The sequence below is a fragment of the Neodiprion virginianus genome, chromosome 6, assembly GCF_021901495.1.
Source record: "Neodiprion virginianus isolate iyNeoVirg1 chromosome 6, iyNeoVirg1.1, whole genome shotgun sequence".
NCBI lineage: Eukaryota > Metazoa > Arthropoda > Insecta > Hymenoptera > Diprionidae > Neodiprion > Neodiprion virginianus.
Window position 1 is genome coordinate 17,267,600 of NC_060882.1, and position 17,290 is coordinate 17,284,889.

Sequence of the window (17,290 nt, forward strand, 5' to 3'; positions counted from 1 at the left end):
GCCCTGAAGCAGATTATTCTATGGTACTACAATGAAAAAAAAATACGATTGATGTAACTCGCATAATGCCGACCCTGTCAATTTTTATAGCTTCAGGTAGATCGAACGATTGCGATTTTATTTTCACAGTTCCTAGCAGAACATCCATTCCTACACTACTTGCAAAATCTTATCCCTATGTCGATGCAACTTATTTTATACCATACCATCTTAAGGGGGTATTCTAGTGTAGAGGCATGAATTTGAGGTGTTTTTTGAAGTGCTATAAACAAAAAACAAAAAATATTTTTACCATCCATTTTTTTATCAGGCGTTTATTATTATTTCACGATTACAAAAAAAAAAACAAGTCAAAAAATACAAAATTGAAAGTGCTATGAGTTGTTGAAGTGGGGGGTATAAAAAAAATGGCGCGCCAATGTTGTCACGATTGCAAGCATTTTCAAAATCAGAAAAAAAAAAAAAAAGATTATTAATCTACATAAATGCAGCTATCGTACTAACTAAAAAAAAATCGAAAAAAAATTTTTTTTTGCCAAATTACGGCTGTCCGAAAAAATAATACGTTTTTTTTTACTGTTTTGGACGTTTCTGAATTTTTTAAAAATAGTAAAAATTATTATTTCGTTATAATAATAGTTCGTGCGATAGAGACATGTATTGAGAAGATTCTCACCAAATTTCAAGTAAATCGGTTCAATAGAACTTGAGAAATCATGTCAACCGTTTTGAAAAATGTAGTTTTGAGAAAAACGCGTTTAAAGTTTCGAGTAAAATTCGTTCCAGCCGAGCCAGTATTGAAGACGTGTCACTAAAATAGCTATATCTCTGAAAATAATTGAAATTTTGACTTGTCCTTTTAAGGACACATTCTTGAAAGGTTAAGCTTTGAAAATATAAAAAAAAATCGATTTTTTCAAATTTCTACACTAGAATACCCCCTTAACCTGCTGTGATCACGGGGTCCGTGGGACCCCAAGATAGTTTACGGGTACGTAGCTTGGAACTTACTACTTAAAATCTGTGTCACTATCTGTAATCACTAAGAAATATTACTAGACAGATCTAACGGTTGTAAGGTTTGGTGTTGCTTTAGTGAGCCTGTAGCAATCGATTCCATTTATACAGACGTATTTTCCCGGGATCCAAAGTCTCCCCGTGTGATTAGTACGTCAGAAAATTATGTAAAAGTGTTGGCTTGGAATTACATTTTTTTATTTTTTCATATAAGTACTACTGAATTGAAAGGTAAGTACGACAAAAAAACTGCAGGATTTTTTTTATTTAGGATATCAAAAAGGAAACTTGCACAGTCTCCGAAATTGGAGCATCGCTGAAGCGCTGAAGAAGACGAAATGCACCAAATTTTTCATTTACACCCAAAAATTGATGAGGTCGATTTTGAAACGGAAGATCATATTTCAGAGGAGTTAGGCCCTTCAGGGTCTGATGAGGCAACGAACGAAGGAATGGAATCTGTGAAATATTCAGGTATTGATTATTTACATAGTTATTAAAAAAATTCCTCATATCCGAATTAAAGAAATGATTTAATCACCTACCGCATCACAAATCCTGTTTTTCATTTCTATCTAAAAATTTGTGAATTCAATCTTCAAAAGAAATATATTTTTTAAGTGCCAACATTGAAACTCTCTACCATTTCAAAATACAGTATCTTGGAAATATGCTTTTAAATTTTCATTAAAAAATCTATTTTCGCGAAAAAAAATCTGTATTGCTCATTTACAATATTGAAACGTAGATTTACCGAAATAAACTGTTAGATCGTGGACAGTACACCTTATTGTATATTCAGTTGAACATTTGTGGCAAAATTTCAGTTAGCATAGAAATAGCAACTGTTTTTCGGCGAGGGGTCGGCGAAGTGTGAACATTTTCTATTTTGTTTTTTTTTTTTACTTTTTAATTTAAGACTGAATTTCGAATTTGAAATATTGACCGAGTTATAAGCACATCGACGAGATCTCGCCGCGGATTGCGCGGTCCAAGGGCTTGCCTGAGGCTTGAAAACAGGCAAGGACCGCTCCAAGGGTAGCGAAATCAGTTGAAAATTATGCTACCGAGTCCGGGTATTAATTAAACTCGACATTCACATAAATTAACTCTTCATTCCATAGCTCAGAACACAGTCATGCACAAAGTGTGCTTCGAACTATGTTAACGTCGGTGCCTGGGTTTGATAAAAGAAAAATAAATTTAAACATGTGATGTATATATATATATCGATATATGTAAGTTCTCTATTGTAGAGACTTAACAATGATGATTGTTGGGCAGGGTGAGATAACCAACACGTGTTGTTGCAGTCAATAATCGCTATAATTAAAGAAATATTTAGTACAATATATATATAACTATGACTAACTTATACCACTATACAGATCTTACCTAAATGAACACAAATTGTTGGTATTCTACAAGTTGGAAATGTGTGCGACTATGGCGCAGCATAGTTTATCCACGACTGCTCCTCTCGAGTCCAGTCGTTCGTAACGCCCACGCTAAGTCGACCAGTCCTAGGACTCGCGCATGTAAACGGCCAACAATAAGTTTGGAGGCCGTCAAACTTACATATATATATATATATATATATATATATATATATATATATATATATATATATATATATATATATATATATATATATATATTGTTACAACGGGGGAAATTAAGAAAGGTCTAAGAGAATCAAAGAGTTCTCTGTGCGATTTAAGCGAACGCCGAGCCAAAGAAGTCTCACGAACAAGGAATATTTTAGAAAGAAAATAGATGTATTTGGAGACAAGCTCTCTTTTTAAAGTCTAGAGACTGACTGTTTCTTACAATAATTTCGGTTGACGCAGCAACCTTATTCTTTTTAAAGACATAAGAGGTTTATAAACGTCTTTTATCTATGATGACTACTAGATCATTTAAAAGGGAACAAAACGGGTGATTTCACCCTTTGTAACAATATATATGTGTATATATATATTCTCATCTTACATACATCTTTATTCTCTAAAAACGCGGAAAAGAGTCGATCGATCTAGCCCAAAAATGCTTTTATCGAATTCCAAAAAATTGGACAAAAAGGTAACATAACTGTCAACATTCTCTGAGAATTTGCGATTTTTTAGCTGATAATTACGACAGCGGTAAAAAAATGATTAAAAATCCCGAAAAACCAACGCTTTTCTTATGCGAAAAAGTAAGGCTTCCTAGGCGTGGGTATATATGGAAGGAAATTTTTTTAAAAATTCGGACTTTTTTTTTGAATTATTTCGAACCAATTTGGGGGGTAAGACCATGAAAATTCGATTTTGCCCTTTTTAAGGACAGGTCTAATATATATATCGTATAATATAAATTGTTATTTGAAAAAATCCCTTAATAGGGCTTGCAATTTTGGCGGTCAGATCGAGGCATCCCCTTAGGATACAATGGTATATATAAAACGAAAATTGATCAAGTCGATAAATAATCTATACTAATATGTGGTACTTAATTGAGTACATGAAAATTTTCTAAATATGTGTGTTATTTTACATGTGTATGAATATAGTATAAAAATAAGATTCTGCTCATTTCAGATAGTGATTTTTAAATATTCGAGAATACGCACCATTGAGATTTTCAGATTAGAGAATGCCAAGCATTACGATCAACTCATACTATGTTTCCTGAGCACGCTCGGGAATGAATATGCAGATGCGCTTTCGGATGCGTACAGCAATTTCAGCTTGCAATATTCCGTTCTGTTCTCCTCTGTTCTACTGCACAGTGGATAAAATTACTGTTTCGGTGGAGCAGAATAGAACGGAACAGAGTAAAACAGTGCCAGTTGAAAACAGTATAAGCATACTTGAATATCGTACCTTGTAAACTTTTCCTTGTTTCTATATTGCGCTGTCTGTAAATCCTTACCGATCGAATACAGTCGTTTTCCTTTTGGACTTAACTTTGACGTTCGAATGTCGTCTCCTAGCAATAAACGGCAGGACTTTTGCAATTGTTTCTTCGGTAGTGTACTTTTTGCGCGTATGTTTCCCGGGACACATTTGTCCGGTAGGTCTTTCTCAATGTATTTTACTTGTACAGGTAGTGTCAATTGGTATTGCAGACGGCGAAGACATTTCTATCTCCATCGGTGTAATATCGATTCTTTCGTTGGATGCCTATACATTCTTGGGTACAGAAGGTATACCAGGTAAAGGTACGGTATATTCTAGAATCTCTCGAATAGTTACTCATTTGCGATAGTTGATCGACAAAGACACTGCACTCGGTGATATCTTTTCCAACGTGACTTGCCTTGAGTGGATTACGTGTGGCATATTGGTAGATTTCTTTGAGGTTTCAGCTTCAATTGTAGGCGAACGGTCAGGAAGACGAATTAGTGTATCGATCGCGTTGCGTTTTAAACGAGGCAAACGAGGCTGTACGTTTTAACCCAAGCGTTGACTTCAAAATGGCAATGACAAACGCAATAACAACCTTTTCGGATTTCGTCGTAATTGATAAGGCTTAGCTTCGGATTTCGTACAACTTGTATCCATTGACTGCCTCGAATCTTTCGGAAAAATATGGCTCTTCGCCAAACGCATTGATATGCCATCAGGAACAACACACCGTTGCTTGTCCGTACTACTGTTCACTAATTATGGATCTACAATTCGCAAACTTCATGCACTGAAGAATTATTAAATCGGTAATGTATTGTACAATACGAATATGGAAGAAGTATTTCATAGCATGCTGGTTATAATTATATAGTTTAAAAAGAACCCTTCGTAGTTCGCGTCTGTCGAACACGTACGAAATTTCACAAGAATTAGCCCTGTAGAATAACAAAATCTCACTGATTTTACCTGATTTTCAATAAACATAGTTTGTGGGGATTTTTCAATGACTAATTTTAATTAATATACGACGGACATTAGAAAAATTTGTTATACTGAAAATACAATAATATCCGACAGCACCAACGCAGCATTAGCGGGCTGGAACTATCAATGAAATATGTAGTATAGACTAAATTCATACAAACCTATGTAGCCACACATCGGATCGTGGGTAATAATGCATACGTTCGACGTTAATAATTCTACTCGCGTTGATACCATTATTCGCAGGGAATTGAATTCTGGAACTTTGAGGACTCGTTTTAAGTTGGGATTGATGTTTCATGAAACCTCGCAGATAATACGTATATTATGAAGCCTGCATCACAATGATTGAAGCGGTATGTATTTGATTAATTTTTACGTACCTTTCAATTAAATTGTGTTAGGACCGGCTTCGAGCTTCGAACCGAACTATGCCGATTCACGGTCACGCACGCGTTAGAACGAAGCGGAGCTCATTTAAAATTCGTTGTCGAACATAGATTCACTACGAGAATAAATTCAGAAGCACAGCACATTTGTAAATTTCAAAGACAGAGTAAAGGGAAATAGGATGATGGGGAATTTTTTTGGTTAGTCAATTTAAATGATAGAATAAATTAGAGTCACAAAAATTTTACTTATAAAAGAAACCTAATAGTAGAACCAATGAATTCTACGTAATATCTTTATATTGTTTTATTTAGCTTTTCTTTTATAAGATCTTTTGGAAACGTTTTGTTTCATGTCTAGTTTGTATTGCGACTTTGCTTCATTAAAACTGTTGTTAAAATCAACGCATCTGTTTGCGTGATTGCGATTACTTATCATATTAATCGATATCCAGTAGGCTAACAGACGGTGAGGAGTAAAATCTGGAGTCAGTGAAATAGACGAAGGCACTGGGGCAACTTCGCGTCTTCTAAAAAGAGAGCAACGGCTTGAAAACCTTTGTCTCTGAAAAGGCAGCTTTGGTAACCCCCAAGTCTGCGAAAAGCATTAGATGTATCAGGATGTTTCCGTGTGGACGAGACTGATCCTTCTTTTTACCCGTAAGAGAAACTCCTTTTAATTAAATCATTCTCTCCATTTTTCAGTCGGAAGGTAAAGACATGAACAATAACGTGGTGTTCCCACAAGTCGAAGGCTTCGAGGAAACCGCACACGTTACGGTACAGAGCAACATGTCCATGATTTCAACATTGTCCTATATTGCTTGTGCCCTTCGATTCAAACCTCGATCCGATGCGTTCACGATAATCTCCGTTACAGCTGCACTTCTGGGTTAAATTTTCAAAATCACACCGATAAAAGAAATTTTTCTGGAAAAAATTTTGCCAACCTTTGAAAGCTTCTGGCTCGTACCGCACGCGGAACACTAATAAAAGTCTGAGCAAGATTTATTGAAAATACCTAGTAGATACGAATACATCAAGCAACCGAATCGTAACAAAGCAAAGCAAAATTCCTAGTGAAAGCAATTTCCAAATTCAACATCGGAGGCGCAGGTTTGACGGAAAGCATCGCGAACGCGTCGGGTTTAGGTTTCAATCGGAAATCACAAGTGATGAAAATTTGGTAAACCGAGGGAAACGGGAAATATTAGGGGATTTTGTTTCGTAGGGATAAGTCGGGGAAGGTCAGAAAATTTGTTAAAATGCTTGAAATATTTCTTGGACATTCCGCAAAATATAATGTTCAAGGCGATCTTCCAATTATATTCAACTAATTCCAATAATGTAAATTGCATTTTACAATTTTCGTAAGAATTTCGGATTTTATTTTATTTACTGTGATTGCTCAATTATTATCACTATTTATTTTCACATACCGAGAGGAACGGTGAAGCTTAGATGATTGAGCCATTGACTGCGTATATGGGAGCTTTATCGTTTTATCACGCAGGCTGGCCATCTCAAGCTTCAGCATTCAAACTTAACTCAGGGGAATTGTTCAGGTGATGCAAATTTCTTTAAGTTGAGCAGGTATCGAGTAGTTGATGTAGCGATTTGGGAGTGCTACGAGTCATGATAGCAAAGCTATTTCAATTCGCCACTTGACACGGGGAATTTGACATATTACGACTTGTTCGTTGGCTCCCCTGCCTTGCAGACGAAAAATATGACCACGTTACGATTTCACCGACCAATAGCGTACAATTATTTTGCCCACGAGCAGTCTTTCAGCCTGCTAAGTTTTACCGTTTCCTTTTGATAAATGGCAATAGTAATATTAATAACAACGTCAATGTGTATACTCAAGACAGGAATTTTTCTATCTACACGTACGATTGACTGCTTTCTATTAATAAACTTGTAAATAATACATGGCCCATCGATGACACGGCAAATAGTAATGTGTAAATTTATATTTTTTCATTATTCGAACAATATAATTGATTTATTAGTTGGATATTGGTAACAGAGTGTGTTTACATTCCAACACTAAAAATTTCACACAGGCTACATGTGAGGCAAGCGAATAATAATAATAATAATAATTTGATACGTTTATAAAGGAAATGAAATACTCTACAATTCAAAAACACGCTGAGAATGATACTTCACGATTTCCTTTGATCCAGGAAGTGACGCATATCGATTTAAACTTGGCAAATTCTACCATTTTATGCAATAATATATTCCGATTTCTCAGATTCTGTGACATTACCTATGGTATTTTCCGCTAAATGTTTACATAGCGTAAACGCCCTCACGACGGTATTTAATCATTCTTAGTTTACCGCCATTAGTCATCAGCTATTGTACGTAGCGTTGTGAGGTATGAAAAACTTGCCAACATAGTCTGAAAACGATAATATCAGAAGGTGATGAAAACACGAGGACGCGGTATCGAGTATTCAAAATCGCACCAAAAGACACGAGCACTTACAGATCCATAAAACGCAAGCGATAATATTGGAACTAGACCGTCAACATAAATAACAACTGGTCGTTGCGATCGTTGCATAATCGACAGCATGTTTCTAAGCATTGTTGGTGGTTTGCCGATCCAATCGCTGTTGAAAACAGAGGCGCCTACTTCTTCGCTCTAGGCGTTGAAACAATCAAGTATGAAGGGTTAGCTTCCGGTACGGAATATACGACGACTCTGATTTTTATGACATGTTTATTTTTATTCTTTTTCTCGTACTCACCACTTTCATCAAATGGTCCGCAGGCCATGAATATAAAAGAAGCTCCATTGTCGATACTACCTCGAAGAAAATGAACTTTACCAAGTCGTATTTACCCGAGGGCTGTAATTTCATTTCTCGTTTCAAATGTAAAATAAAAACCGATGTTATCAGTCACCCAATTTTCCAAGTATTACGGAGCAAAGAATATTTCGCAGCTCAGCCTTACCCGAATAATTACGAAACCTCCGGTTGAGACGGCAAAAATGGCGAGGCTCGTAATTTCTACGGCTATAATACGAGTAGTGGCCGTCAAATTCTCCGTGTATCTGAAATAAAATCAACCTACAAAGGGTCTCGCCTTATAACTTTTCTCAATACATGATTATACAGAATCGTAATAGTAGTGAGCTCCGACCACGTAGAAATATACTGAACCAAAAAATCAACTACAAACATTTATTTTACTCAATTTTACCTTATTAATTTTTGATACTTCCCTACACAGCCGCGTAATTCGTTCGTGTTAGTTACTTTTTGGAACTCCAGATTTAGCAACTCAAACCTTAGGCCTGCGTACCACAATAACATGGCATACAAAAAGTCTACCATGACCATGCTTCCAACGTGGAAGATGGAAATACTCTGCATAACATACATGCAGAGCCACAGCCAAGTTGAGTTCACCTCGAATGGGTAAGCAACATCAGCCGGAAATGGTTGTGGCTGGAAAATAGGGCCAGCGATGAAAACTATTGGGCCGAGGATACAGCCGACAAAAACAGTCGTGTGTAAAACGAAACATCTATCGACGTAGGCCTGAATTAATTCTTTCTCCTCGCCAGTAGCTTGCTTTATGAAATTCTCCATTTCAGCTACCAAAACCTGTTCAAGAAGTTATGCAGTTAAGGGTGGATGCTGGATGCCACTTAGGACGGTGAAGGCGAAAGATTACGTATAACTGGGGATAAATAGATAGCTATCCAAATGTGCTTGAGTAAGGCAGCCCGTATAGAAAAAAAATTTAACTGAATACAGACTTTTGATAAGCTATATGATATTAAGAGCTGACAACCAAAAGGACGTAACCCACAATTTTTTAGCATTCGATGATTTTACTGCGATAAAGGTACTAATCAACAAAACAGTGGCTTACGTCGTTTTGTTTCTCAGCCCTCGATATAATAATATTACTAATCCGTCGATACTGACGTTACCGGATCTTTTCTTATCCATTGTAATTTATAATGCTGACCTTATAGGTAGGGTTGGGTGTTTGACCAAAACCGATTTCCACGCTTTTGTACGCATGCTTGTATTTTCGTTAAACAAATTTCAGAACTGGAGCATTTCACGGCAAAATCTTTCTCCCGCGTCATTTGAATACTTATGAATTTTTAATAATACAGAACAACGGATAAAAAAGCATTACTCTTTGCACCTCACCTGAAGACGAAGTCGTTCTTTTTTGCAGATTAGTATTTTTATGCATGTCGCCGTAATGGCTCCCATTTCTGCCAAAATTTTTATGCATCTGTCGATATCATTTCTGTTCAAGTAGATATTGTAAATGATAGAAAGCAGGTTGATTACCACGAGAACCATTGCTAACCAACCACAAATATTATACCGTCGGACAGCCCATTTATTCGCTCCAATCGGGGGTGGCCAGCAACAAGTTGGAAGGATTGAATATTTGGTAACAGCGATGGCAGTCTCAATCGTAACTTTGTATTTCATTGCAATCGCTCTATAACCCGATCCGTCGTTTTAAAATTTGCCTTATAGTTCAGCTATGGATTGCTGCTACGGCAGAACTCGCGGAACTCTATTCAGGTTCGACAAGGAATGACAGCACCAGCTTTCTGGTTCCAAAGCGATTAAGCTAATAATTCGATCTATGAATAGCTCCTTTCCTGCGATTGGTCTGGCCCTGTAAGAGAAAGGGAGGTACCTGCACCTTGCTTCATAGCAATTACACACGTTACAGTCACACTGGAGTCGTTATGATAGATAATACTGGGTTTAATTAGTTTAAGTGTTGCCAATTTGAGTCCACGCAAGCATATAGAATGACTCGATTAAATTGAATGTGTAGTAGCTCTAATTGCGAGGTCGACCATCGATGGATCTTATTACAAAGACGAGATTGAGTTTTGACCATATATATCCTCGGTATGCCGGTTTGACTCGTTATTTGATAATAAACACCATTCATAACTCTTCGGTATGTGTGATTGTGCGCGTGTCGAAATTTCGAAATTTTGTGACTAGCGCTAGACTTGATACTTTGAATCACTTCAAACTATTTGTTATGTATAACGGTTTTGAAGTAACTTACTGATATTTATTACCCTCACAAGCGCTCTGCAAGATCTCCTTGTAACACATTTTGAATATTTTTATTAAAATCGAACTTATCGATCGTCCTCGTATGTTTTTAGAAAGTGCATAAATACACTTAACATTGATAATAATATCACACATTTATGCTGCAATAGCCGGTGTCATATAATACTGAAATTCGATGTAAAATATTTCAAAATTGAATACAACCTAGGTATCCATTTAAAAGGTCACACGATAATGGCCTATGACAAGTAAACTAATCTTTTCAGAAGAATGAAAAAATATCCGTATTTCTGTGAATGTACACCGAAACTTTCGGATGATTAGCTCTTAGTACTGGGTGAACAGAATTTAACAACGCAAAGTTCTTGGAACTCGAATTATATCGAAACAGCTTAACAATAAGTAAATCTTCATTATGTTATAATGTTCTATAAAATCGGAACAAAGTTGGAGTTTCGATAGAAATTGAGGCAAAAGACGAACCAAGTATTCATCTCTTCTGTGCTAGTTGGGATGAACAAAAAAGCTTAAAAATTTTTGACAACAATATTAGCACTATTAACGCTGACGTTAAAGTGTTTTTTTTTGTTTTGATTTTTTTTTTTTCTTGCGTTGATCCACCCATGAGGTAAAAGAGTCCTCAATCAAACAAATACTGATAGTATTATAAATGTTATATTTTTAAAAAACTGAATAACTTCAATGGAAAGAAAAGTGAATAGTGCTTTATATTAATGTTACGTGCTCATCACCATTTCGCACTCACAACTCATTTTTCGTCTCTCTTATCTGGAAGCCTCTTCATCTCACCAGAATAACAATCCCTCGCACATCCTGTGCACACTTGACTATTTCCTCTCATTCCCAGAACTCTGCTTTCTGCGCTCACTCATGCTTTGCTCTGCTGTACAAATTTATTCAACCCTACTTTTCGACATTTCGGTTATTCCCATAATGTAAAGGCTCATAAACAAATCGAAGATCGTCACAGTTGACATATTTATTTCATTCCCAACTCAACAATAATGGTCAGTTTTTTTTACTTGATAAGTGGGAGAAAAGTAGGTCTTTTCTCCCGCAAATGAGTTTGTCAGTTTCTTTGTTTTTCTCTCTTTTTTTCAATTTTGAACTACTTCTTGCTGTATTATTATGAACTTTCAATAATATTCTAATTTTTTGACCAATAAAATAATTACACTTTCACATAAAAAGCAAAATTACAATGTTTTTTTTATACAAAAAAGCTGTTATTGTTTTTTTTTTCGTATGTTATAATAATTTTTCATCGAAAAAATAAAAATTTCCGTGAAGTTTCAAAATTCAATTGTGGAAATGTATGTTGATATTACTATAATGTATCATAATTAACGATATATCGTCCTTGTTGTGCATATCTGAAATATGTTGAATATTGGTAGTTGACTGCATAGCTGAAATGTCAAGCTTGGACCGTTTCGGTTGTGGTTTTTCTCACATGATATCCTCAGTCGATGGTCCAACAATAACGTCCGTTATTTGCTTTCTCGTTCTTCTTTTGGAGTGGATGAAATCTTTGGTGTAACCTTCGGCTACCGTCGAAGATTTCCATCCACCAAAACTTTTGAGATGCGTCATTGTAAAGCCTATACAAAAAGTGAAAATAAGTTAGAGACGTTTTTCGTTACAGTTAAAAAAGTATGTATGAATTGATTATCATGGAGTTCTGTAAATGTAAATTCGGTATCATGGAACGCTATAGATTAACTAGAGATGAGTAAAGAGACAGAATGTATTACAATACTACGATGTGTGGGTGAATGAATATAGCGAGTAGTCAACAAGACAGTACAGTCCAAAGTTCTGAAAATCCCCGCGAGAGCAAGCGAGAGGAGAATACGGAGAAGAATCCAAAACCAGATCAGTATCAGTCGAAACTCGGAAGAGATAACACGTGCGTCTTGTTGACAGTAGCTAGTTACGTGTGCGAGAGTGAGTCAGTGAACCGTGTGAAGGTGGGGCTATCAACTCGGCGAATCGAGACTCATAATGATCGATTTGATCATTAAATGACGTTGGATCGCGTTTTTGATGTACTTGTGGTCGAGTAATTAGATGCGAGAGCAGAACTGGGTAGAGCCGGTTGGTGATTCTCGCGCTGGCCTTTCCGGGACCTCATGGTTGAGGTTTTGACCAGGGGTGGTTGACACCTTGGAGAACCAGCGTGGTACAGTCCGCGGATCAAGAACACTTGAAAATAAATAACAATTCACACAAAATTGGTGTAGCCGCGTGCGCTGGCCTTGCCAGGGTTGCTAAGCAGCCCCAGGGTGGTTTCTGCGTCGGGAAACCGGCGCGGCTTGCTGTCCCCGGTTAAAATAATACAGGTACTGACCGATGATTTCGAGCGAGGTAGTACCAAGTCAAGTCATCCTGGGGCCTACTCCGGTTCTGCTCGCGACGAGACCCGTGTTGAACGGATAACCGTTAGAAAGTTACCCAAGTTGACACAAGCGTTGAATAATTACTGATTGATTTAATGAAAAGCCTGTCCAATAAACCCTGAAGTACAGTTTCATATCTGGTGGCCATATTATTAATCGTTGAATCGACCACGAACCCACTATTATTGTTTTGAGTCAATCAAAAGGGGTGACTGTGAGACCTATAGCTACTACAAAAGGAAATTTGGGTACTTGTAGTATCCGGCTCGAGATCTTTCACTAACAGGGGCCTTATGCCATATCAAGTGACTAGACTTTGTCACGCATCACTCAGAACTGTATCGAGCTTGGGGGGGGGGGGGGGGGGGGGGGGGGCGTAATACATTTCTTGGAGAATAGGAATACCGATTTATAGATCTTTGTATGGAGTTTCCTAAATTGATATAGCGGTAAAAAACGTCCACACCTCATCACCTTTGACTTCCACACATTTACCACCAGCCTCTTCCTAACCATACACATTTTTAGCTTCCTAATCGTAACTTCCATCTCCTCTTCCCTGCTCTGCCAACATCAGTATATGATCCTCGTAAGCCAGTGTCCGGACTCTGATTCCCCCCAGCCATACCCCTACTACTTTCCTTCCCTTTGCCAACTCCTCCTCCATATCCGCAATCATTAAATTGAATAGGCATGGACTAAGCGGGTAACCCTGCCTCACCCACTGAAGTATGAAAAGACTCGAATGAGAGAGAGAAAGAGACAGCGAACATGGAAGGGTAATGTTATCTCTGTTGCACCGGTACAAACTTTCAATCAGCTTGTACACCGATTTCGCACGTGCTTTCTTTTATAAATCAATTACATTTCATTTTGGCTTTGGACTCTCCCACGCATGCGCAATAGTGACTCTTTGTTCATCGTATCATATTGACAATCATCACTTTTCTGTGCATTCGATTCAAATACATATTTTACAATTCTTATTGTTTCGTTCGCTTCACTCTGTCGTTAACTGAAGAACATAAAGACGTACACCCCTGGGTAAATTTTTGTTACCAGTTTTCGGCGAGCCAGTAGGTCCGGATGGGCCTAGGAGAGTAAGACTGTTATGCTCTATCGACTCTACCTAACGAGCTCACACCGACATTCGTAGCAGCCAAAGGAGTGTCAGTATAAAAGCTTCAGATTGAGTCGGTACAATGTGAGTACGTAAGACTACTTGTCGACTGCGACTCAGAAATGTCGATCAGCTCGATCATCCCCGTGTGAAGACATGTAACCGCGTCCGACGCCAACCACCCCAACTACCTCCGAGCATCTCCAACCACCGTCAACCACCTCCGACCACTTCCGATCACCTTCGTCCTCCACGTTCACCTCGTCCCCCTCCTCCTGCTTCTTCTCCACCCCCTCATCGTCCTCGTCGTCCTCGTTCTCTTCGACCACTGCCAACCACCTCCAAACACCTCCTATGTTGACTCCTACGTAACACAGGCTTCGCAATGATAAACCCAAGCCAGTACTTAGCCTATGTGTACTTACCGACTTGTCGGTGATACAAGAAATTAATAATGAGAATAAGTTTCTTCCAAAACTCGTAGCGAAACAGTGATTTAATTGAAGTTAGGTACCCGAGAGAAGAATGTATACATAGATCATAAATAATAATAGATCAGATGTAATAATGATGCAGAGAGCAAACAGTATATATTTATGTACGGTCCATGTACGATATTAATATATATGATCCATTCACGATTAATACGTAATGCATACTGTAAATTTTATAATTTTCCAAGAGACAAACTAGATTACCTACAATGATACGTCTATAATATGAAAATTGAAGAATTATTCATTTCGAAATGGGATTCTATTCGACACGTGCTCGATGTATTCTACAACATTAATATTCATAATTATTCCAACAACTTTTCATTTGCTCTCTCGATCTTGAATTTTCGTAGGCATAGAATCGAAACGCTGTTTTAGTTAGTCGCAAGTGAAGTATCTACGTTGGGTAGAGAAGCAGAATTGTTTTTCGGAAAGTGTTCGTATGGAAAAAATTTCAGATTAACAGTAATACATTACGGATGCGCAAATTTTGATCGAGATGAAATGGATGCTCCGTACATGAGACAGTATTTAACGCAGTGTCCTGATTTAAAGACCTAAAAAGGTGATTGTGGCGATTTTTGTTTTTTTGATAGGGAGAGACAGAACGAAGGTTCTAAAAACTTCGAGTGTATTTTAACACACATGTGAAAGGTACGAGCGAAAATTTTTATCACCCAACTGTCGCAGAACGGCTGCGTTATTAGCTGACCCGTTAACTGAAAAATATATCTTTAATCAACGGCTGACAGTCGAAGGGCCTAGCCGCTTGAGTCTGAAATCGGCAGGAAAGATAAAGTGCGTATTTCTTGTCTGAATTGTAAGAACTGAAATCATAATGCATCATATCATATCATCATACATCATACATCATCCATAGTATTGAAGTTTGAAACCAAAGTTGGATGTTCCGATGTTCAGAAAGTGACGTCACCCCAAATTTTCTTTCTCTTGACGTCATCGATCTAAAATCGGCTAGCCGAGTTCCTCAGTCCGGTAACAACCGCGCAGTAGAGCGGACGGATGAGAGTCGCGCTCCGCAAATTTCGAGTACCGGTCTCCTAGTCCTAGTGCAACTCGACTTCCAGGACAAGCGCTCCGTAGTTCTGGCTGTCCAGGTCCTCAACCTGACGAGTATGTTTGATTATTGAGAACGTCATATTTTGTACCATCAAACTAATATGCAAGCTTCAGATAATAATGATGAATCGGAAAAAAAAATTAACGACCAGGATTGAGAAATTGCAATTGGTGAGTAGTTGGCATTGTATACATAGGAATACATGACAATAACGTCGTTCAATTGGAGCTAAAATTGCTGTGCGCGGTGCGTGGTGTTTCAAATCTGTTAGCACTTAGCTGATTGTTCTGTGGTATTTTTTGACGAAACTTATTGTCATAAAATCACAATACGTGATACTTACGTGCATGTGTGAATGTGATTTGTAGCATTACATAGAAAAAATCTTACTGGCAGATTTGGTTTGCGTCACATGCACAAAACCAGTGTTCATTCTGTGTACTGTAAAGCAAATACCGGAAGTTTTTGGGAAGTCATCGTGCCCCAGTCTCCCCTACAACTATCGCATATGGTAAAACACCGACAACTAGTAAACGAGCGCACGAGCACAAAAACCAGTTACACTAGGCATCCGACCCCGAGCGAGCTTCAGCGAGCAAGTGATTTGAAACTAGTTATTTTTGATTCGCGCACCATCGATGTACCAAAATAACCCAAAAAATCGTGGTATCATATTAATTGTCGACCTCAAACATAAAAAGTAACGATTTTTACCAAGAAAATTCTGAACGAAAATGAATGTGATATAACGTTTTTTTCTGAGTTTTTCACTTCATCGATAATGAAAATATATGTCAATTCAAAGTAATTTTAGTTTTTACATTTCAGACAAAAATCACGCACTTCATCTTTCTTGCCAATTTAAGATTCCAGCAGCGAGGAGCTTCAATGACCAGCTAATAACATCGCCCTTTTGTGACAATTGATGATGAGTAAATTTTTCTTCCACTGTCCAAAAGTGAGTTAAAATACACTCAAAATTTGAAAAATCTTCGCTAGTCATCTCCACTTAAAAAAAAATGCCGACAATCAGCGTTTCGATTGAAGATTATCGTATTTGATCGATTTGAAAAAAAAAATATGTCTATTTTTCTCAATCTTTCATACAGCAGCATTTGGAGAACCCGGTTTCCACTCTAAACCGACGTGAGAGATGCTTTTTCTCCATTATCTGATTATATTATTGACCTTTTTTCGGTGTTACTTAGATATTTGGCTGTATAATTATTGATTGCTTTCAGTTTTTAACCATTTGTATACGATAATGGTATGAAATAAATAATTATAATCAACTATTTACATATGAACGAATTACAAAAAGCTATTTGTGCTCCGTGAGTTTGAAGTTTTTATAATGTTTAATAGCAATTGAATTATATTTTATCCGTAATTTTTTGAACTTGTCACGTACACAATAAATTATTTTATTGCATTTTTCGCGCGAGCCCGAATTCCGGAGCTATCAATGCGCTAATAAAGTTTCGATGATTTTTTATAATTTTCTGATAATCTTCTTGGTAAAATGTGTCGATAAAAAAATTATATTAATCCTTACCCAATATTTTTGATGGGTTCTTATACTAAAAATATTTTTTACTATTGCAGGTATACCCGTGGTGGTTATCGGTGGTTGTTGGAGGTGGTCGTAGGTCGACGAGGAGGAGGACGAGGAAGATGAGGATTTGTGCTCGGTGAGTTTAACATTTTTATAATGTTTAGTGTCAATTTTATTACATTTTATCTGGAATTTTTTGAGCTTATCCCGTTTGCAATGAATTATTTCCATTCATTTTTC

At 37.3% G+C, this 17,290-nt stretch overlaps 1 protein-coding gene and 2 long non-coding RNA genes across 6 annotated transcripts in view; 1 reads left to right on the forward strand and 2 right to left on the reverse strand.

Annotated features, from left to right (window-relative positions):
- The window catches only part of LOC124307415 (uncharacterized), a 94,239-nt gene that overhangs the window by 61,513 nt on the left and 15,436 nt on the right, over window positions 1-17,290 (reverse strand). The window lies entirely within an intron of this gene.
- LOC124307360 (odorant receptor 67a-like) lies at window positions 6,649-9,856 on the reverse strand. Of its 3 annotated transcripts, none has more exons than XR_006908783.1 (7): window positions 9,472-9,856; window positions 8,504-8,910; window positions 8,255-8,354; window positions 8,047-8,148; window positions 7,782-7,940; window positions 7,560-7,694; window positions 6,649-6,907 (listed from the first exon to the last, which is right to left on the reverse strand). XR_006908783.1 is itself a non-coding variant. In XM_046768970.1 (6 exons), exons 1-6 carry the CDS (start codon window positions 9,763-9,765, stop codon window positions 7,638-7,640), a joined length of 1,119 nt encoding a protein of 372 aa, XP_046624926.1. In that variant the 5' UTR covers window positions 9,766-9,856; the 3' UTR covers window positions 7,313-7,637. The 3 variants fall into 3 exon arrangements, 1 of the variants encoding a protein (XP_046624926.1); XR_006908782.1 differs by having other exon boundaries at window positions 6,883-6,994; XM_046768970.1 differs by lacking the exon at window positions 6,649-6,907 and having other exon boundaries at window positions 7,313-7,694.
- Window positions 12,304-17,156, forward strand: LOC124307424 (uncharacterized). Its single transcript, XR_006908814.1, has 3 exons — window positions 12,304-12,368; window positions 16,324-16,453; window positions 17,101-17,156. It is a non-coding gene; the product is annotated as an uncharacterized LOC124307424 (long non-coding RNA).

Coding starts and splice junctions, on each gene's coding strand:
- LOC124307360 (XM_046768970.1), bottom strand. CDS start 9,765: ATGAAATACAAAGTTACGATTGAGACTGCCATCGCTGTTACCAAATAT. Junction 7,941..8,046: donor CGGACCATTTGATGAAAGTG/GTGAGTACGAGA, acceptor TTCAACGCCTAG/AGCGAAGAAGTAGGCGCCTC. Junction 7,695..7,781: donor CGCTTGCGTTTTATGGATCT/GTAAGTGCTCGT, acceptor TATCGTTTTCAG/ACTATGTTGGCAAGTTTTTC.